The 24221-nt window shown below is 37.4% G+C and overlaps 1 protein-coding gene across 1 annotated transcript in view; it reads right to left on the reverse strand.

The window, feature by feature from the left end:
* Nucleotides 1-8517: 8517 nt before the first annotated feature.
* Nucleotides 8518-24221, reverse strand: part of LOC136843163 (uncharacterized) — a 110709-nt gene continuing 95005 nt past the window's right edge. The window contains exons 5-6 of the mRNA XM_067111220.1: nt 11520-11705; nt 8518-10503 (exon numbers count right to left, since the gene is read on the reverse strand). Of these exons, the coding sequence (XP_066967321.1) occupies nt 11562-11705 (144 nt within the window). The 3' untranslated portion in view covers nt 8518-10503; nt 11520-11561. The remainder of the gene's footprint in view (nt 10504-11519; nt 11706-24221) is intronic.

Genomic DNA, 24221 nt, shown 5'->3' on the forward strand with positions numbered 1-24221 from the left:
GGACCAGATGACCAGCCATGGTTTGATGATGATACATGTAGACGAGGTTACCATGACAAACACCAAATTCAACACAGGGACGAAATCGTTCACATCAAAATTACACAGTTTTTGTTGAGTCTCGCCGTGCTGCAAATAGAATTTACCATAAAGCTGAGCGAAATTACAATTATTCCTTTAAGAGGAAACTCAAAGAAATTACTCGGCCTCATCGCCCATCTTTGGGTCAGGCTTGTTTTCCATTCCACCCCAATTAACAGATGTGGTCGATTGGGTACTGGCCATGGGGAAGAGACTGGACTGCTTCATCGAGCTTTTGAAACCAAGCAATCAGCTGAGGATGTCCCTCTCCCTGATACTTGTCATCCTGAACCTATTCTTACAAAATTTGCGTTTTGCTTTAGGGATGTTAAGAAAATTCTGGATAATCTTGATAGCTGGGGTGAAGAAGATCCTGATGGTTTCTTCCCTTTGTTTTTTTAAAAAAAGTTTGTAGTGTGTTATCTCCCAAGATTAGTAGATTCTATAGATTTTAGGTCGACGTAGTATCTTTGCGGATGAGCGCAAGCTTAGTAATACAGTGCCTGTCCCAAAGAGTAGCATATCTGCAGGCCGCAGTAACTACAGGCCGATTTGTATTCTTTGCTCTCCAGTGTTGCACAAAAACTTATTTGTTAGCCACAATATAAGTATGTGGAATCTAAATATAGGAAGCAGTTAGGTACTTACGATGCTTTTTTTTTTTTTTTTTTTTTTTTTTCAAATGATATGCCATTTGGCAAGAGTACCATGATAAGAGTTTTGAGTTTGGAGGAATTCAATTAAATTTTAGTGCTGCTTTCAGTTTAGTAAATCTTGGAGTTGGTGGATATGTTTTAAGATTACTTCGAGATTTCATTACTGTTGATGGGATCTTTAGTGGACCAAGACGCATCGTGCCTGGAGTCCCAAAGGACAGTGTTCTTGGTCCTCTGTTATCTTTAGCGTAATGAAGTGATATGGTTATTGGCCTTGAAAACAGATTGTTCAGTATGCTGATGATGCAACACTTGTGGGCCTAGTAAAGTCTCCATTTCTGGGAAATGAAACTGCCCTTAGTCTCAATCTTGATATGAAGCGGATCTGTGAATGGTGTATTCGTTGAGTTATTGGGCTGAACTATTGATTAGCAGATCTCGTACAGGTTTTTTTTTACCCCCTCCTTCCATTCAGGTGGATGGGATTCTGTTGAATGAATCTGAAGCTTTAACTGTTTTAGGTGTAACTTTTGAGTCACATCTTACTTTTGAGAAACTTCTAATGAAAGTGTCGACAAATGCCGCTTGGAAGTTAGGTATTGTATGCAAGGCCTCATATATTTATAACAGTGACAAAAGCATTGCAGCCCGTTTTAGGCCATTTGTACTTCCTTGACTAGAATACTGTTCTCCGGTGTACATGTCTGCTTTTGCCAGAGATTTATCTCTTTTAGATAGTGGTTCGTGGTGGTAGGTTTCTGTTTCCTACGTTAGCTGATATGGCTTTGACCATCGACGGATGGTCTCTTGTTTGTCAGATTTTCTAAGTTGTATTTTAACAGAGATCTTTCACATTCACAATTGATCCTTGGTCCTCTTTTCCTGCTGAGAGCAACCAGATATGCTGAAGTAAAACTTTGTAGATGTTAACATAGGTGACGATGACATTATATACTTATTCCTATTGCAATAAAAGATATAACATAAAGTTTGATCACAAAATTTCCTTGTCTTACATTGCAAATTTTACATAAATTTTTCTTGAAGAAATGAGGAAGACTAACTGTAAATGCTTCCATGCATTTGTGTGTGACATATGTAAAAAGGTCTCCTAGTAACGTTTCAGAAGTGGAATGTCTTCGCTTGGCTGACTATCGTTTATGATCAGAAGTTTGAGTAGTGCATTGTTATGAAGAGTCCTGATTGTGTTTACTCAATAGGACACTTTCATGTGGCGAGAGCATAAAAGTTGATTGTGATTCATGCTTTCAACGACAGCTGAAATTGGCCAGGGAGTCGCATTCAGTCACGGTTAATGATCCCGGGCTGCCCTGATTTTAGTCTCTCTCTCTCTCTCTCTCTCTCTCTCTCTCTCTCTCTCTCTCTCTCTCTCTCTCTCACACTTGTTCTTGGTTGTTACGTCTGAAAGCCCGTCTGTCAACTTCAGTCTATTTCCTGTTTGTCTCCTCCTTTCCAGGACTGATTACTTGCGTGCGCGATCCTTAGCGTTTATTTAACTTTATACACATTTATACTTTATAGCTTTTAATTTTGTATCCTAACTTCTTTTATTGTAGTCATCACAGCATATACATATAGTATGTGAATTCATCACGAACCTGTGACATTAATTTTTATGACCGTATTGTTGTGTATGTCTACTGCAGGATTATGTTAAGAAGCGATATTAAAAGAGCAGCTAGTATGAATAAATGTAATATATATGCAAACATGCGGAAAGGTCCATTGATATAAGTTCCCTTACAAGCTCATCCATGGGCAAAAACACATACGAGAGTGTTTACATTAAACACAAATTACAACTTTACAGAGCCCTCACCGAGGTCACGAACGCAACCTTTAGCACGATCGAGGAACGTGTGCCCTATCGAGGGTGTAAGGCCTGAGTGGATAAGAGGTGAATTGAAGATATTTCTCCCGATTCCATTATACTCTCAAGTCCTTGCTGGGCTACTCTCCACCACCTTGATATATGCAAAATCCTTGATGGTATAGCTGATTTTTCCAGCGCGGCATATACACACATGTGCAAAACTTCCCGGCAGGGAAATAGTACATACTGCTAATATCGGTAGGCATCGCTGAAAACCATAAGCTAATGGTAAAAATGAATTATATGTGCAGGAGCCGAATATTAAAACGGCCTCACTGAACGAGACGTTTTATTTGTTAAAACTCGTTTATCTTTCGTTTCTCAAATGAATGAGCCGTCATTCTTCCCCTGAATAAGGTGTTCTTATTTATACTCACCTCATTTTCTGAGATATTTGTTAAAGAGATCTGTTGTCACAATCAGACGTAAGGAAGAGTCTTCAAAATGTTTCCTATGACGCACAGATCCTTCTGAGAATCGCCCTCCCTCACACCCACCCACGCAAGGGATTTCCTCCATGTGGTTTCAACGTCATTCACACACGCACACACACACACACACACGAGCGCGCGCACCCACACATCTGCACACAAACATACAGGAGGGTGGTGAAGGATAAAGGTTTGTGTTCGTAAGAAAACGCGCTCTCTCCCTTTTCTCCGGTCTGATGGTGTTGATGGCCGACGTTGCCATGCCGTTTTACTTCTATTAATCAATCAGTCAATCGTAGTGATACTCTTCCTCAGCTATCCTACTGACACCTCCACCTCACCCCGACCCCGTCTCTCTCTCTCTCTCTCTCTCTCTCTCTCTCTCTCTCTCTCTCTCTCTATATCAGTGTCTCGAACTATCTTGCTAATACCCATCTTCCTGGCATGAACCATCACACTTGCGCTCTTTAACCCCCCCCCCCCTTCTCTCCCTAGAGATGTTTTAGAGATAATCCTTCCCTCTCTTTCCGCGCACCTTGGTTGTACTCTCTTTTCCGACCGTATTATATATACTCTACCTTTATTTCTCTCATTTATTTTATACCTGTCCGTTACTCTATATGTTCCACTTTTTTCTATAAGTATCTTTCCATCTCGTGAACTATTGTATTGTTATTTTTTTTTTTTTATCAACCAGCTAACCTGAATTACCCTTATCTTTTTATTTCTACCGAATATAAGATTTTCCTTCCGCTGAATAAGCAGTTTCATTTTTTTAGTTTTCCTACACGAACTTAAACTCAAATGATTATCATAACTAGTGAAAATAATGCTTTTCTAATCTGGAAATGTTGTCGTCATCGTGGTAGCTATATGTTGGAAGGAATTATCTATATCAGTAAATACTCTTAATTACGTTATAATTTTCACGTGCGTCTTAACGAAAGTAGAAAAAAGAAACAGTGGCTGCTGGTAGGTGTGTTTACAGCTACTATTTTGTTTTGGTGAATGTAAAAGAAACTTTCATTGTTCTCATTTGAAAACATTTTCATGCATGGGAAGACAAGAGAAGCTATTTGTGCTGTGCGTGTGTTCTTTTTTATTAATGGAAGAAAGGAAGAAAATCAATGTTCTTTACAGTTTAATTTGTGGCATAAAACTGAAAAGGAAAGTAAATAAAGAGAACACAACTGTACTCCCTTTAGGGTGATAGTGCCGTCAGTGCACATCATGTGGTACACTTTAGGCATTATTTAAGGTTCTTTGCAGTGTGCCTTCGGCCCCTAGCTACAACCCCTTTCGTTCCTTTTACAGTACCTCCCTTCACATTCTCTTTCTTCCATCTTACTCTCCAGCCTCTCTTAACAAGTAATTCATAGTGCAACTGCGAGGTTTTCCTACTGTTACACCTTTCAGACTTTTACTGTCAATTTCCATTTCAGCGTTGAATGACTTCATAGGTCCCAGTGCTTGGCCTTTGGCCTAAATTCTATATTCAATTCAGTTCAATTCAACAACTGTACCCAATGATGAGTCGACGTTTTCGAGAGAAGAAAAATAAATGAAAAGCCGACAGAAACTGATTTACACAAGTCTCATCCATCACGTTCTCCTTCGTTCTTTTGGAGGTCTGCGAGGGAAGTCGCGTACGAGGAGGAGTCAGAGGCAATTCCAGTTGGCACTGTGCCACTTCGATGGGACCATTGACGTCACTTGCGGGAATTTTGCCAGAATATCCTCCTCCCACACATCTCCCTCGAACTCCCTCCCGGGGGGCAGTCTGGGTTTCATTCATTCGTTTCATTCATAGAAATCGCGAAGCTACTTTGTTTTCGTTTGTTGCTCAAGCGAGGGATACGATTCCGTTTTATCACCTCTCTTGTTTCCGAGCTATTGATATATATATACTGTCTCTTCCTTATGTAATCATTGTATTGTTAAAATTTTGCATGGATAATTATTATGAATTTGTACATACAATGAATGCCTACTATTTTGAATATGCCGCTGGTATCGTCTTAGAATGATAAGAAGTATTCTTTGTTGATGGCTTTTGCTGGCACTTTTCCCTTGTCTTCAAGATCAACGTATATGATTCTCTTTGCAGGATTCAATAAACAGGCTTCTATATCGAAATTCATGTAGCCTTTCTATTGTTTTTATTAATTTCGACTGTTGTCTAAACCCGACGTTTCATGCTGGGATCTTCCAATAATCATTTTAGGACAGTTGATTTTCTGGAGAGAGAGAGAGAGAGAGAGAGAGAGAGAGAGAGAGAGAGAGAGAGAGAGAGAGAGAGAGACTCGTGATGAAAACGTCATTATCGTCATTACTGTATTCTAGTTCCATCCGTTACAACCAAAATTTATCGCAAAACTTACCTTGACGCAGCAATTAAAATGGCCCATAAAGAGAAAGAGAAGAGAAATGTTAGCTTTGAAGGCCTTTGAAGTCAAAGGTCTTTTTCAATATTATTTATAATAAAAGCACATTAAAATTCTGAATAGCAAGAGGGATTATTATTTGCATTTTCTTTAGGTTTAAATGAAAGGCTTATTTTCCAGAGCAGCCTTGTTAAATGAACCGTATTCACTAATTTAGAATTAAAAACACTTTTGTATCCGTGAAGAAATCACGCCTATATATGTTGAAGTTTAATTTCTATTTTGCTTTTGTATAACAAATGGTTTATTTTATCAGGCGCGATACTTGTGGGAACAAACATTTCTGTGGCGGGCCAGGAACACTATGCTTACTTTACTATGGACGGATCAAACATGGCGAGAGAGAAAATCTTAGACTGGTCTTTCAATCACTGCAAAATATTGTCAGGAAAATACAAAATATTAATGCAGAATGGAATTTATTGGATAGCATGAAGACTACAGCTGGACTCTGCTGGACTATCCTTTGCACATTGGTTACCTTTACCAAGCGTAGAGTACTCAAATGCAGAGTCATACTTGGATACAGTCACCAGAGAAATTAGAGCTTAAAGTTACTTTACAAAGAACAATTTGAAGCACACTTCACGCTGATCCACTGTTTAACATAGTGGAAGCATCAGCATGGTCTAAGGAATTTGAATAGAAAACAGAACTTTCAAGTCAGGAAATTCATTTGGTTTTTGTTCTAGAATATTGAAGTTTAACAGTCACATAGAAGTCCTTTATGATAATAATTGTTAGTTTCATATGACTGAATTATTTTTCTTTTAGAGGGAGTCATGACAATTATTTTGAAGGTAACTATAGCTATTATATCAATTGTCTGTCACATTGTTTCTACGAAAGTTCCGTACACCAACGAAGTATTTAATCACTTAGGGAGTTTCAGCACTCTTACTGTTCCATCTAGACCAAAGAATTCTGGAACTACGCTTCAGACAATGATCCTGTGTGAATGAAGATGCTTCAGAGATTAAAGGTTTTTGTTTTTTATATCATCTTGGTTCTTGTTGATAAATCTTTGCAATCTGACAAAAAATTAAATGCTGGTCTAAAGAGATGACTGTTTAATGTTAAGAAAGGGCCGATAAAATTTTACCATCGTTCTAATTTTTCATTGCATGTAAATTATAACGTATGTCAGAAAATGAATCATCCTCTTATACCTTACAAAGAAAATAGTTCTGGCAACTTTCTGCTATGTCACTTCAAATAACATACAGGACCAAAGTCTTTGTATGTGTCTAGTGTTCATAGATAGGAAGTGCCACTAAACCAGACAGTGTAATAAACCTCAATATGTTACAACTTGCGTATTCTTAAGAGCTATGTAACTTACTGCGAGAAACTACATCAGTTACTCAGAAGAAAATTAGAAAGAAATTCTATGCACTAAGCATTCAATCCTTTTTTTTTTATAATAAGACAATATAGAAGCTTCATTTGTAACTTATTACCTTTTAAGGCAGTCATACAATATGTATTGCCCGCAGTTAAAGTTCTTGTGGAGGACCTCGTCCATGTCATATTTGCTGATGGCCTTCTTTTGATGGAAGTGGCGGAAATACAGCTTCAACTTTTTATTGATAAAATTTCAAGATTGGTAAAAATTAGTTACTTTAAGTTTTCTACCACAAAAATAGAAATTGACTATATGGATGCAAAGTTTCCACGTATACCTTTCATCATAAAATTGGATTAGAAATTGCAGTCCCTAGGATATGAATAGCGTAGCCAGGGGTACGTTCAAATCTCTTCAAAAGAGAGCTGGTACATAGTGATGAGATTCTTCTTGAAATGCATTTCTAAATTTTGATGGATAAGCTGGCAGCTTATCCTTCAGTTAATGTAGCCATTAAAAGGAGTAATTTTTGCATATATGAAAATGACCCTAGAAATGACATAAATCCACCAAGTACATATTCTAAGCTTGTCAGTGAAACTACTGCTTATTATAAATTTCGAGCATGCAGATGGCTCTAAACGAGATTGTAGAACTGGATTTGAAACGTTTTTCCCATTGTCAATTACACCAGCTCTTTATGTCCTCAATATTATTGATTGGTATCTCATTAGTAATGTCCTGAGAGAGACCATAATTTCTAGAAAACATCCACTGATACTGAAAATCCAAGAATGGCTATTTTCATCCAGTCGACCTCATGGGAAAATAATTTTTTGCAGGGTAGCATGACAAACTGAAGTAAAAGGATATGAAAAGCAGAAAACTTGGTAAAGAGTATGATTACAAACGAAAACAAGACTGTCACCTTTGTTATTTGGGGATACTTTCCCAAGCATGAAAAAAATGTAGTTATAACTAGGAGATACTGAAAATTACTAGGTCAGCTTTCCCTTTGGTGCACAGTCATACGCAGAAAGAGGAACTTTCTTTGGTATCTGAGGATCGCCGATGCATGGATGTTTAATTTCATGGCAATGCCAGTCCTGTAATGACAGGTTTCTTTTCTTGACTGTTCAATACATTCTTTCAAATTGTTAAACCCTGGGGAATGAAGCCAAATCATCTCCAGCTACCGTTATTGCTCGTAGAGTAGAATTTTTAGGTATTTTAAGAAATAAGTTTCTTCAGAAGATCAGATTCTTCGTCAGTTTTTACTACTACTTGTCATTTTAATAATTATACAATTTTATGGATGGAAAATGTGAAAATAGTTCCCATATAAGTGACCCGGTGCTTTTTGAAAATATACCTATCTATATTCCCTCTTTCTTGGTTCAAATTATTAATAAGTAATCATATTTTCGAGTCCAAATTATTAATAAGCAAGCATGTTTTCGGCATCGATAACCATAGAAATTGCTACGCGAGTTTACGTAAAGTAATCATGAATCTTTGTTCTTCCACATACAAAATACGGAAACAGAACTTCCGTTTCATTTGTGATGTCAAAACTTTGCAAAACTTTGCTCGTCTTGCGAGGAACCATTTATCAAAACAAAACATTTGAAGGTTTGGAAGAAAAGCTTTTACACCAACCAGGGGATCTGTTTGCCAGTTTATTTTAATGCATATCTAATTAGAAGTACAGTTACGTTTGCAAAGATTATTCAGGAAAACAGGTGTCAGAGTTGTGGCTGCATGTATTTAGCTACAAACGCCGATAGATATGGAGTCAGTCCTCATTGATATTCACAAGGAAATGAAAGCGAAGAAAAATATTCAGTTCAAACTGAAAACATGTCCTGGAAATCTGTAAATGTGAAGACATAACATTCGAGATTTTGAAGCTGCTAATTAAAGCATTAGAAATGTCGTTCAACTGATATGTTGCCCTGTTTTAGACATGTTTGAATCAATCACTTGTCCGTTTAAACAATCGGCAAATATTAAGATTGTTACCTACGCACAGGGAATCATACAACATTAGTAAACAGAGAGTCTGGCTGATCATTAGAATCTTAGTTTTGATTGAATTCAGCTCATTCCTTACTAAATGTACCACTAATCTTTATGAAGAGCATTTACCTTTCACCTCTTTTCGTCTGTTAGGAGAGTAAATTACTGGAAATAGGATGACACAGGGCAGCATCGGCGCTCTGCATCACCCTGTTTCCAAAACCAACAATAATTTCGTTAGTAAAACCTGCAAACAACAAAGGTCCCTAACCACTACTATATGGAACACCAGACGTGATTGACATGAGAAAGAAAAGCAAACCTCATAGTCGCAGGATGCTTCTTAGTAATAGAAAGTAAATAAACACAAAGCACTTGACATAACTTAAGATCAAAGCCAATGCCCCAAACAGTCATAATGAAGTAAAAGTTCACTAATAGAATTATTGTGCGCTGATTTTGCTCTGGCAGCGGATGAACAATTTGACCGTTACACAGCAGAGAACGTAACTAAAAACCAGGAGTAGGGTAAACAGTTCTCAAAGACTTGAGTTAACTAACTAACCACAAAATTCGAAATTTTCACTCGGCATTCGTGGGATGAGATAGGGTGAAGTAGCAGACTGAAGGGGGCAGTACATTACTTTCTATGTCGATGGAATAGTTCATCAAAAACAGTGTAAGGTACCAGCGGTCATGGCACCTTAATATACGATGATGCGGAAATGTTTGAAACTTGTCTTTTCGAGGTAAAATGAAAATAAACCAGCTTTTGTACTGGATTAACAAGCAAGGAGAATTTATTTCTAGTATTAAAGCATTCTGGACATGATTTCGAGACCCGGAGTGTGTAGGTTTCAGGAATAACATAGAAGGTGAAGCGTCACATGCAAGATCACAGTAAGAACTAAGAATAAGGAAAACATTCAGTAGTGACTCGAGCAAAGATTACGCTGCTTCTCAATGCATTGAAAATTATAACATGGAAAGAAGCAAACAATGACGAACAAAAATAGATGATATGTGGTCAGAAGAAGAAAAGTAACTGTATAAAGCCATTTAGCAGCTCGAAAAAATGACCTCACAAACACCAAATGTATGAAAAATCCAAACACCAGCAATGTTTACAATGGCGAAAAATACATTTGTTTAACCAAATGAATATAAGTACTGGATTTCATTGTAAGTTTGACTTCAGCATAGGAAGAGTTTCAAATCTTTTATTTTTCATTGGGTATAAACTTTGTTTATGACCAAGAATTCATGTTTACATTTTGATTTGCTCTCTGTCTGTCTTTCATTATTGAGCTTTAGAAAATTTTCGGAGCTACCAAAATTAATTACCTGACTGTAATTGGCTAAACACTGAAACACAAGTACGTGATGATAAAATACAGCGATTAATTTCATAAATATATTAATTTTCCTCTTGTTTTAATTTTTTTTTTCAGGCGAATTATCGCCATGAAACCTAAATCTGAGTGGGTCCTTTACAGCGAACCGCCCAATCTGTGGTTGAAGGAAAACAGTGTCTCCTGTTCAGGGCCGGGTGGGAATGGGGTCACCGTTCTGAAGCCGTTGTTGAAAACGCGCTGTCGTCGCCTCCGGGATGAGGGTGGAGTAATCGCGAAGCCTGAGGAATGGTACAAATAAGGAAAGTCAATAAATGCATTACGCTTCCTCGAAACCTGGTTAAAAAAAAAAAAAAATTAAAAAGTAATAAAATGTTGAACGACGTCGCATTAAAGACAAAGGGTGAAAGTATCAAGATTTTCACAGTTCACCAACTAGGAACCTTCTCAAAAGAGAAGGTTCTTGAATAAGCTAAGGACATTATGTAAGGATTAAAATGATCCAGAAAACAGAAACTGACAATGATTATATCGTAAGATCCATCAAATTGTTATTTGTTTACAGTATTTGAAAACATGATTGGAAGTCCATCCGTTTTGTTATCTGTAAACTGAGGTAGTTGAAAGTTTCGTTTTAATGATCCATGTCCAGTTGTCGTATGCATCAGCAACTGAAGTCATAATATGGTAACTTGATGTCTGATTAGGAAAATTAGTGCTCCCATGTTTCTCAGTCAATCATGAGATTAAAAAGGAAAAGAAAAGTAATAAAAGGAAGTAGGAATAGAAAACAAAAAGATTACTTGCTAATAAAATGCAGATAACTTCATTCTAGAGCCAACTTTATTTAATCTTTTAGGTAGATTTTATAAAAACATGTAAGTAACCTTATGATAAAAATAAACAAAATGGATAATGCAGTTTCATCGAATGGTTTAATTGGAACAGTCAGATCATATAAAAAAAGAATATTTAGACACACTGAAATTATCTGGTGCTAATTGTATCATTTGACATTGGCAGCTTACATAAAGTGATAAACCTAATGACCTAAACGAGATTTGAGGGTGAATGACTACAGTCAGTTAGTACCTGTGTAAATAATGCTAAGTCTCATGCTTAATTACAGTGAGCTCAGGAGTAATCTTTTAATTTATCAGCAGACACTTGTGCACAGTCTCTCTCTCTCTCTCTCTCTCTCTCTCTCTCTCTCTCTCTCTCTCTCTCTCTCGTCTGTTTCTTAGAGAAATATCATCCAAGGAAAAGAACCGAGTTACTCAGGCGAAGAGAACCTTACCTGTTGGAAAAGAACTGGAGGTGGCCCTGGACGGATTTCTAACTATGCCTTCCTGGGAAGGAAACCTGAACCCGACCGGTCCAGAAACAGTGAATTCTCCTGCCTCAGGAATGCTGGAGGTCCTAGACAATTTTTGCAGACGACTTGGTAAATCACGGGGAATTTCTTCTTCTGCAAATCCAGCAGCTGAAAACGTTAGTGTATTAGTAACCTGTTGAACGGAGCCATTCCCCACCTATAACCTGTTGAGCATAGATATCTCCCTATCTATTAATCTGTTGACCAGAGCCATTTGCGTATTTATTAACCTGTTGAACACAGCCTGTCACTGGTTGCAATAACAATGTAAATTCATTAGTCTGGGTGAATGTGACATACCAGTTACTGACTTCGAATTCAGGTAAATGTGAGAAATTTATACTTACTGCTGTCCTGGTAAGTGTGAAATGCTCTGGACATTTTGATAAATGAGCGACGCTGATTCCTTGAGTCGTTTAAGGAATGCGGCGTATAAAATAAAGTAAGCATTACCGTTCAAGTTATTTAGCATTATATTTCATCTTAGAGTTAAATGCCTTACAAAATAGAGTTACAACTATAGAGGTATATAAATACAAAGTCTTTAAGAGCTTTAGGGGCCTCTCATGCCGTTTCTCTAAGGCGCATCCACACTACAGTGAAATATGTAAACATACGTCGGCATTTTATCTAATACCTGTACATATTAACAAACTGGTTAACAAGAAGCCAGTGACCGGAATTCATTGACTTGTTTTTAACCTGGTATTTCTGTAGACTTCTAATTGTATAAGTGGAGGAAGTGTGTTTTCATTTCAGAAAATTAGAATGTGATAGCATTCTAATCTAAGTCTAATCTTTCGATTGTGTCGGCCCATAACCCAAGGTTAAGACCTCACCTGTGTAAGGAACCACTGGAAATAAGGGAGAAAGGCTTATTTGGCAGCTCACTGGGAACTAGAGTGATCTTAGCTGGTGGTATCAGGAGGAATTTATACGAGGAAGGAAAAAGGAAGAAATAACGGAAACAGCACAATGACCAAAAGACCAAGGAGGAGGAGGAGGAGGAGAAATCTAGTGGCAATCATTCATAGTGGTTAAGGTGAGAAAAAGATCAAGAATGTTAGATGCTGCAAGCAGTGATTAAGAATGCCTGTTGAGTGTTAAGGTCTGTAGTTGCATCTTATTAGTAACGGTATAGGCAACACCGGCATTAACTCCCACATCTGTGTAATGCCATTTGGAGGCGGGTGTACGCAAAAAAACTTCTACATGTCAGTGAGAAGTAAGCAGATGTTTTCGGCAAGAAAAAAATATTTCGGGAAAGAAGGTATTAAACATAGTAGGGTTAGGCGAACAGCAACAACTAAATCATAGAATAATAATTAGAGTTGAGATAATTTTGAGCTGAATGGCATCAAATAAAGTAGATTCAAGATGTGCGAGTCTATCTGTGTAAAACACGCGATTCCACAAAGGTAATGTAGAATGATTATTTTTTTTTTTTTTTTTTTGCAAAAGGTATACAATTCAATTCTAAATTAATAGGAAAGGAAAGAACATGTATATATACACATACTGTATGTATGTATGTATATATATATAATATATATATACATACATACATACATACATACATACAGTATGTGTATATATACATATACATTGTGTAAAATTTTTCCGATTAAGCTGAATATAAGGATAGAAAATATTATATATGTATATATAAATATATATATATAAATATATATGTATATATGTGTATATGTATATATGGTTATCACATCGCCGTGACATTTTATATACAAACATTAAGCTACAGTATGTTGTTTAATATTCAGTTCGCGCTACTTCGGGAATATCACCGAAGGAGAATTATAAGTGATAAATAGGATTTTTATAGAACCAGTTTTTATCTGTCAAGGCTTTCGTAGAGATGATTTTGAAAAACTTTAAAATTTGGCTGTGCTGGACAGACTTTTATTCAATGGAAAGCATTATAAGCAGGTCGATGGCGTTGCTGTGGGATCTCCGTTGGGTCCAGTTCTGGCAAATGTTTGTATGTCATTTGGAGGGAATGCTTTTTAGCCGCTGTTCATCCTCATTTCGCCCCTTATATTATAAATGGTTGTTGATGATATAGTACTTTTCCATTTTTTCAAAGTAAAGGTGCTGCTGAGCAATTTTTAGAATTCGCTAACAATTTCCACCCTAGTATTACATTTACCATAGAACATGAAAACAATGAGTGCCTTCCTTTCCTAGGTGTGTTATGTTTGCCTTCCTTTCCTAGGTGTGTTAATCACCAGCTCCAACCAGCACTTCTCCTGTCTTCCGGAAGCAAACGTATACTGGTCTTGGTTCAAATTTGTATAGTTCATGTGTTTACAATTTTAAGCTTAATAATATTGTAACGTTACTGCACAGAGCCTTTTCTCTTATCTTCAGACTGGCTCTCTTTTCATAATGAGGTTGAATTCCTAAGAAAATACTTTCAGAATAACTGCTACCCCAAACTTTTTTTTTGAGAAATGTCTCAAAAGATTCTTGAATAATAAATTTCTGTCAAAAGTTCCTGTACCTACAGTACTTAAACTTGATTTTTATGCTTCTTTGCCTTTTACGAATGATGAAAAATTTTTAACTACGTTGAGGGAGAAATACTTTTACTGTCTCAATCCCAAACTCTTTCTTAGAAATCCAAGAACAATTGGATCTCTTTTTAGATTTAAAGACACTGTTCCTAACCTTATGCGTTCTTTGGTGGTGTACAAGTATACTTGCCCGAGATGTAATCTCTGACTTACGTTGGATCCACCAAAAGAATGCTGAAAGGGCGAGTTGATTCTCATCGTGGCGCTAGCCACAGAACAGGGTGTACTTTGAGTAAGGAGTTTTCTAACATAAGGGAACATTCTAACCAATGTAAATCGTGTATTTCCTATGACGGTTTTAAAATCTTCGAGCAAGCTGCTGATGACACTTTTCTCCATATCCTCGAGTCGTTAACAGTCAAACAACTGGCTCCATCTTTGAATAGTCATTCTTCTTCTGCCCCTCTGTTTATTGCTTAAGAGGTTTCTTCGTCCTTTTAGTGCCCTTGGTCACTCAGTTTAGGTTGGTTTTAACTCTTATGTTTGGGTTTTAATATCTATGTTTTAACATTAATAATTTTACTGAGTCCTATGTATTGATTTTAATTGTTGTTATTTTTGTATTTTAGCTCTTATGATGAAGCCATGCTTTGAAACGTTGGCTGGAAATGAAGTTGAAAATGCATCACCTCCTTTTCGTCCTCCTGTTTGTTCTATATATACATATATATGTATGTATTGTATATACATATGTAAATATATATACATACATATATATACACGTGTGTAAATATATATACATACATATATATACACGTGTGTGTGTGTTAAATAATTCTGGTTTAAGACGAATATAAGGATAGAAAGTATTTATCAATTAAGTTCTCGAATTTTTACATCTGTGCAAATACGATCCTCGTTTTTCATGAAATTCTGTCTTCTCAGCTTAGTAACACTTGGTATGTTACGAATTTCCCCATTCTCAGTCATATCCAACTTGAGCAAGCATTTATTCTTGTTTCATTCAGCTGAAGCTCCTTATTACAGAAGAACTAACGACCAATAAAAAGCATCCCTTTTTTGATTTATGCCTAATACAACAGTTTCCCATCCTATGATATCCTTCTAACCCAGTAACTTTTCATTTCTTTAAGCATGTTCTTATTTGCAGTGTATTGTGAACTCTGTACCCGTCCACCCCTTTTTTACCTCCTTGTTCCAATAATTTCTTCTGATCCTTTAATATCTTCCTTTATTCAAGTAATAATCTCTCTTCATTCTGAAATGACTGTTCAAACACCTTCTTCCTTCCTACCCAAGCAGTGGCGACCTGTGATGAAATGGGTAACTGACGGGATTCTCACCTACTAAAATACAAAAACACTGCATGTTAACTAAACCAGATGCATTTATATAAACACATGCACATGCAATATCTAGAAAGAATATTTGGATGCATGCAACATAAATGTAATCTGGCATTTTACTTCCGGGAGTCTCTTTTGTCAGGAAATACAGAAAAAATAGAGAGAGATATGTATTTAACATTAATTTGGTATTTTACCTCAGGGAGTTCATCTTGTCAGTTTTAAATATTGTAAAAAGAGAAGACGATGGATGAGAGAGAGAGTCCCAAGAGCATGAAAGCTCCCAGAGAGCTGTGCTAGTTGAAGAAAATTGCCTTCGGAGCCAGGTTTTCTAAATAACGGTAATGATTATACACTATTTCTGGACATGATTTACAATGAAAGCTTTTAATTCCAAAATGTGAAACGACTGAAGAAATTCCCCTTTTCCCTTGTGGGAGGCAATCCCACACTCTTTAGGCTAATTAAGTCAAGACCATGGCTGAATCATATATTTCAGTTCACACTTCCAAATGTGAATCCACCCTCACCATTATACTGTAATGACGTTTTTGTTCCCTACGCTCTGTAATATAAAGAATCCATTGTCCACAACCACCGGAGCTAGATACAGCAATGGACACAATACCTTTTAACTTTTCTGTTTCCTAACTAGTGCACAAATATCCTGAAAAATTTACAGCAATACAAAGCCCGATTGACTGATTTTTGCGAGCATCTGCAGTTGGTAATATAAGACGGCCAGTGCCATAATCTGTTGATAATAAACTTCACATTTACTATAGTCTTCTATGGGAGGTATCTTCTTACTTGTACATCGTGGGGTTATGGCAAGAGAAAGTGACTATAAGAAAACTGCCGTAGTAACGATGAATGATAAACGCTAAGAACGTTGGGTCGTTGTTCAGATGCCATCAACCGACGTTCATTCCAGTAATCAACTAGTATAGGTCGCCTTTCGTCCCGAACTTTGTTGTGTGATGTCAGTTAAAGTTACATACAGAAAAAACAAATATATGGAAACATGATGTATTTTGGAGATAAGATGTTTTCGGATAGGATATCCACTTAAAACCTTTAAACCTTAAACGAGAAACGAAAGAGGAGATTGTCCTGTTCTTAAATTGAGGAAATTCAATTTCCGACATTCGTTTTGAAAAAAAGATAAACACTGCGATTAATAATGAACTGTACAAACATATGCGCACAAAAAGGGAATGAATAATTCATAAGAGAAATTATCTAGAAAATATAAGAAAAGTAAGATTTCCTTGCGCAATCTTGAAAGAATGCTTGTGTAAGAACTCTTCATGGGCTTACAAGTATTTTTTGAGGTCATCTTTGAGCATCTTATAGATATTGATCTTTTATCTACAATTTGTAATTTAGTAACCACGAATAATGCATTTTAGCTTTATGTTTGTAACCTAATTTTGCAAAAGTTAATCCTATTCTTCAAAATCGTCAATTTGATATACATTTTTCTGAAAGCCACATAAATCAAAATCCTGAAACTTTGCTTCTCATATTAGTAGCATTTGTTGCTGGCGACAAGGAAATTGCTCTTGGGGGTGGTTGGGGAGTGGGTAGCGAGTTCCTTCCGGCGAAATATCATTTTGTTTCTTTAAAAAAAAATGTGATTTCAAACACCACTATACGTATTGTCCGTAGAAGTGTAGACGCATGTTTGATCATGTTGATCGCTTGAACTTACAAAATTCTCTCTCTCTTGTTTATATGGCATATACATTTTCTACCATTAGATATCCCTTTTATCTTAAACATCAACGTCCGGAAAGCCCTACTCGCACAGGAAAAAGAGATGAAAGTGATCGCTGGGAAATTATGAAAGAACTTCCTAGAATGAAGGCTTGGCGCTCCATTCGTAGAAATTGCAATAAATCCTCCACGTCTGAAGGTCACAAAGCTGATAAGAGTTGATTTTGTTCGCGATTTAATGCGCTAACTGTCAAATACTCAATGGAGGCAGTAAAATGATGACAGGGATACATCGCATATGAAAACGTATGATAAAGTAAAAAGAGCTGAACGAGAAACGTGCCGTAAACTTATACATTTAGTCTACTCTGTTGTGATTTGAGCCAAAGATGACAGTCTTTTTCATGAAAACATGACAATCCTTTTCAGGAAAACATGACAGTCCTTTTCAGGTAGACATGACAGTCCTTTTTAGGAAAACATGGCAGTCCTTTTCAGGCAAACACGACAATCCTGAACATGCTAATTCTATTGAAATGATTTCCAGGCAGTCTAAGATAATTAGCAGTTTTACCATATGACGATCAGATTTAATCTGTAATCTTTAATATATTACATCAAACAAAATAATTAACTTGACAATTAACTTGTCCCCCTTCCATCAACAAAATTCTGGGAATTGTGTTTGGCTGAATAACAATAATATATATCCTTAATGTAATGTTTATAATGTAGATCAAAGCATGTTTTTAACGCTCTTGGTCACGATAATGCATGTTATTATTATATTTGCTCCGCTGGTACAGTGGTTACTGTCGTGGCATACCACTCAGATGTCGCGGGTTCGCGTCTCCCCCAGGCTGATGAAAAATCATTGGCTCCATATCATGATCAGTTACTGCTGCAGTGTGGGGTCTGTGGTTGGAGGTTGAAACCAATATTCGTTGGAAGCTTGTGTGCCTGTTCCATGTGAATAGGTTTTATCTCAATTCTTTTCCAGATGATAATTTCGTTTCAATCTAATTTCCTTTTTTTAATATTCCTTAACATTATTAAACTATTATTTATTGGATTATTAGGAAATGATAAAATTAAAATACCAGACATTTTCATAATTATTAACATGAAAAGTACTGATCCAGTATTCTTGAAGTCCATTAATTTTTTCCAAAAGGAAAATGCAAGATATTTTGCACCAGTTTCTAAGGAAAGCTGGAAACCTCTTGATTCAGAAATGACCTTCACGCTTTTAAAGAACTAGATTCATCTATTCAGATTTCGCTCTCAATTTGACATCGGTATAAGATGATATACTTATCAGGATCAGGTGATAAGAAAATCCATCACTATTCAGTTGTTAATCGTGATCTTAAGAAATAAAAAATAGGATATCCAGTTTTCCACTGTGTTCCGTGTTGAAAAATAGTTTAACGTTATTAAAAATTTCACCAAATTATTTTTCAGTTTTTTGCAGTTTAGATTACAGATTCCCTGGTCATAAAACAAAACTTTCTTTACATCTCTGTTCAAATACAAGTCTGTGCTAAACCCTGAATATTCAGATCAAATTGAAAACATTCCAAAAGACGTAGATAACGCATTCCTACTTTTACGCAACCCTGGCGATATCCACAGTAAATCTTCAATCGTTGTCAAAAAAATATTCAAGTTTCTTTTATTTTCTAGTCATTACAAATTCATCCATATTCCACTTTTCGTTCAAGCAAGGTCATTTTAAACGTATTTCGTAGTCATTCCACCTGGATTTTAGTACTAAACCTGTCTCAAGAGGTACCTAGATTGAATATGAAACAAATGCCATGTAAATTTGTTACCTTTAGAATGTTGAATGAAAAATTTCTTTGTCATTTTCCATACAATCAAGAGAGCTAAGCTCATTCTGAAAATATTAATGACATCTGTGAAAAACATTGCACATTCACCTCTAACATTTACAGAACCGCAAAATAGTGTCTTGATAAGAACAATCATTGTCGCACTGCGTAATCGAAAGATCTGAAAGTATATTAGTATGAGATTACTTGCTTTCCTCGATTGAGACTTAATTTATAATAAAATGTTTAGCAAACCGAAAGTTTACTTATACATCAGTATAGCACTGCAGCAGTCAGTTATAACAACGCTTGTTGACACTAGACAATTTGGCATTTTTCCCCGCTTAGGAAAGGCTCACGACACTTGTTTATAGTTTTCCGTGAGTAATACTATCAAAGAGATATGAATAAGATAAAGGACAACGTACAAGAATAAACGTTAAGCGTTCTCAATTTTCACGGAAGAAGATTCTTTTCCATTGACTAACAAGTTTATAAAAACAGTTGAAGAAGGAAAGACAACTAATAAAAGTACTGAAGTCAAAGACTATAAGAATGTAATTTCCTGGTGGTGTCTGTCGTTTCAAGATGACTAGATCTATTCCGACTTGGTTACCATGGAGACGCCCTTTTATCTAGTTGTTTTAGTCCCATCTCTCTCAGATATTACAACGGAGGGCGAGGAAAGTGAAGGGATCGTATTGCCACTTTTCTTCTCAGCGATGTTGTCAAAAACATTGCGGTTGACTTATTCGCAAACAAAAAGTTCGGTAATGAAATATGACGCAGTGGCTTGGTTTTATTGGGCTTACACTAGTGTTTCTTCTTATAGTGGGGTGTAAAATTCGCGATATATAGGGGAAAAATTGTGTGTTATTCTGAAAAGTACGTTATCGTAATTTGGAGCCGTTACATGAAAATATTTTTCCGTAATAACTTTCTTTTCGAATTCTCTCTCTCTCTCTCTTCAGCTCTCTCTCTCTCTCTCTCTTATTCATAGATAATTTCATTCGAATCTGATCTAAAAACTCTCGTAATCAATATATATATATATATATATTTTTAAATTCATAAGTGCTGCATGATATGTCTTGACACAAATATTTGACCTGAGTGACTCCTGCCTTTTCTAAAACCAGCTTGTGTATCTATATTTCTGTATAATGTTCTTTACTTCAGTCTACTGAGAAATAATCGTAGACGTACTTTCACTGCAATTTAGAGACACCTAATTGTGCAATATTATTCTTTTGCCATTTTCAGACATGATCAATAATTTTGAAAGTTACCTAGACAGACTGGTAAGCCAATGTTTTCCTTTTTGGGTTGCTTTCTTTATGCGCATGTTATTCCATCACTCCTATGGTAACTTTTAAGCACGACATCAGAGCCCTCCATCTCAACACTGAAATGATTGTTCATCAATTTACTGTCCTTCTGCTCGCAACTTTTTTATTGTTGAATTCCAGAAAACCTTATTCCGTCTAAAATCATTTGGTTTGTGCATCTGGTGAAGTCGCCAAACGACGCATTTCATAACTTGATCGCCAGCACCGTCAACAGTACGTGGGCCAAGTAGATGGTCTTGTGAAGGGTCTCTAGCCCTAGCTTCTTAAGGTTCAAAGGGAGACCACGGCGCATTGATCAACAGAAAGCACCGGTGTGAGGAAATGTAACACAAAGATCCCTTTAAAACCGTGGTTTTTCTTCTTTTTTTGTCATAGTAAATTTGTTGGGTTTCTTTAAATCAATTGCCATTCCATGAACTTTCTTTTAACTATGTATTGAATACATAGTTCTATTCTGTTTGTGAATGAATACTTAATTCTACTTGTGAATGAATACTTAATTCTTGGAAGTCTGATACTTGTGTAGAATACTGTTCATTCCCCCTATTTGTCTAACAATGATCCACTTGCTTTTGTTTGTTATTATATGATGTTATGAATTCTTTTGTTATTTTCTTTTCCAGCAGTTCTTACAAAACGTCATTTTTAATTAATATGACTACTTTGTATTTTCTGTTAGATGACGAGGTCTGAACTGTAAGGCAAAGACGGTATTAAGTTGATAGGGAAAAAGATGTATTTGGAAAACATGGACTGCCTGGCATGAATGAGAATGGAGAGAGCCCTGTGAAGATGTTTTCTAATAGGGACTTGATTATTGGAAATATAAAGTTTTCAGGAAAGGAAATTCAGGAATACACTTTGGAAACAGAAAACAGAAGGGGGAATTGTTAGTTTGATTATATTTTAGTACAGAATAAGTATAAGTATAAGAATAAGGTAATCATGAAAGGTATTCATCTGTAAAACATCTGCCGAAACAAATTATGAAATAAGCCGTTCAGTAAGTATTACAAATGCTAGGACGTCGCTCAAAAGTGGCCCACACATAACAGAAAGCATAAAAGAATGGTAGATTCAAATGTTACAAATGTTAATATCGTAGTAATAATTTTAAGAATGGCATGTGTCATAAACAAGTGGAAAAGAGTCAACAGATAATGACGTTAAGAGTGAGAAGCTGAGGTACGGTGATGATAGTTTGGGATGAAATTGCTGGGATGGAAATTTGGCTCGACTAAGTGTGCAATGGGATGGAAAATGGTCAATATAAGAGGTGATACAGATTATCATAAAAATGAAGGGAGTAAGTTCAATTTATAAAGAAAGGTTGCAGAACTGTGCATGCACTGCAGTGGCTGGAAATTTAGATGTAGATGTATGGTAAGGTTTTGACTGAGAAAGTAAAATAAATAACGGAAGGACTGATAGGAGCAGTAAAGGGTTAAATATTTGGTACAGAATAGCTGTCATAATACTGTTTGGGCCTAAGATTTAGTTTGTAATTTAAATACATGGTCAGTTAACAATGCTTTTACCATGATTCAATTTGGAAGGTGTTGATTATATGAGAAAGTGTAGATTATGTTAGAATATGCAGATGTGATTAATCTGGTGTAAAAGTAAGGCAGAGATAAGGGTGTCTTATATTCTCTTAATTTTTAAAAATTTTTTATGATAGAAAAACTCGAAAAGATAGAGAGATGGCATGAGATGTGTGCCCCAGTCTGTCGCCACCTGCAACGCACCTGCACGCGGACTGCAATTTTCCACGTCTCACTCCTTAGCAACAAGTCGAGCCAGCAGGATAGCAACACTTCCGCAACACACCTGGTTTTCATATATGCAGAAGACAGAGTCTAAAATAAAATGCATGTGCACTATTGGTCTGTTAGTTACTATGTAAATTTCCTGGCCGCTGATTGGTCAGCACTCCATATGAATACCACTGTTGTTTGTTAATAAATCTAAGATCTCTCGCTTTAATCATTCCGCTAAAGTGGTGACCCTGCCGCACCAATACCCAGCAAAGATGTCTGACGAAGGCACATCGCCCTCCCCTTCTGCCGCTCTTTCTGACACCATCGCCCAAGTCAGGCTTTCAACTTTCACACCAACTAACGCCTACACTTGGTTCTGTCAGGCCGAAGCCTTACTTCGAATTAAGGGCATACGATCCTCATCGTTCAAGGCAGATTACGTACTTGCCACCCTGCCAGACCACCTCTTTCCCCAACTGACAGAGTGGCCTGATGCTAAGGGCACCGATGTCGTGCAATACGAAGACCTGAAGAAGGTTCTACTGGACAGATTCACACCATCCCCAGCTGTTTGTGTACAACAGATCTTCGACACAGCACAGCAACCCTTGGGTGATCAATGTCCATCTGCCACCCTTCTCGAGATGAGAGCCCTTGCCCATCTTCCTCCTGCAGCAGATGGTTTTCCCAGATCCACTGACATCCTCAAGGTACTCTGGCTGCAGTGCCTGCCAACATCTGTAAGGGCAGCACTGACCGACATTAAAGACACACCTAACGATGCCCTTGCCACCCTAGCAGACAATCTGACAGACGACCACAGTGCTGCAAACCGCTGCCACACCCATGCCTTTGCCACCCTTCAAGGAGCATCCAACCCTTCAGCGACAGATGGCCTTCTTAATGCCACAGAGGCCTCCATGGCCGTCAAACCCTCACAAACTTCCAGGGCAAACCCCTGCCACTCCTGCCTTCAGAAACCTAAGGGCCCCGACCACATGCAGCAGCATTCGCTGCCATTTCAGCTTTGCTGATATCACAGAACATTCTGCCCTGTCGCCAAGAACTTCCTCCCAGGGTACCCATGGCCAAAAAACGTGTGAAATGGCTACAGCCACTTGTTGTAGCCGTAGCAGGTGTTTATCCCTCAACCATGGGCCATACTAATGTACAGAAATCCAACCATAATTATGGTATATCCAATCCTACCATGTGCTATTAGCACCTCTGTCTTTTTTATCCATGATTCCGCCACAGGTGCTCGTTTGTTTGGTCGACACAGGGGCTTGTCACTCCCTTCTGCCTGTATTCAGTCAACCAACCAAATGCCCACAGCCATCTGAAGTCCGACTCACAACTGCCAATGGCTCTTCCATCCTTACCTTCGGTCAGAAGCATCTTGCCCTTAACCTTGGCAACAGAAAGTACCACTGGCGGTTTACTGTCGCGGACGTCTCAATGCCTCTCCATGGGGTGGACTTTTTAGCACACCACCAACTGCTTTTGGATGTTGCAACAGACGGCTCGTTGATGCGACTGATCTGTCCACTACACCCACTGCTGCAGCACCTGCAGAACTCACCCTCCACGACACCGACTCCAAAGACGATTTTGCATTCCTGCTCACCACACACCCAGACGTTTTTAAACCTGAAGTACGACAATCTCATGAAGTCCCTGCCAAGCATGGTATTTTCCACCATATCAAAACCTCAGGCCCTCCCGTACACTCCTGTTTCCAGTTTCTAACACCCGAAAAACTCGCCTCTGTAAAGAAAACCTTCGCAGAGATGGAGAAATTGGGTTTGTGTCAAAAGGCATCCAGTCCTTGGGCATCTCCCCTCCACATAGTAACAGAGAAGGACTGCACCCTATGCCCGTGCGGGAACTACAGAAGGCTGAATGTGATCACCGAGGCTGACCGCTACCCGCTCCTAACATCACAGAAGTGACCACTTTCCTACACAGCGCAAAAATCTTCTCAAAGCTGGATGTATTCAAAGGTTACTTCCAGGTCCCCATGAATCCTGAAGACCTCCATTACAATGCCCTTCGGTACC

Source organism: Macrobrachium rosenbergii, chromosome 11, assembly GCF_040412425.1.
Source record: "Macrobrachium rosenbergii isolate ZJJX-2024 chromosome 11, ASM4041242v1, whole genome shotgun sequence".
In the NCBI taxonomy this organism is placed as follows: Eukaryota; Metazoa; Arthropoda; class Malacostraca; order Decapoda; family Palaemonidae; genus Macrobrachium; species Macrobrachium rosenbergii.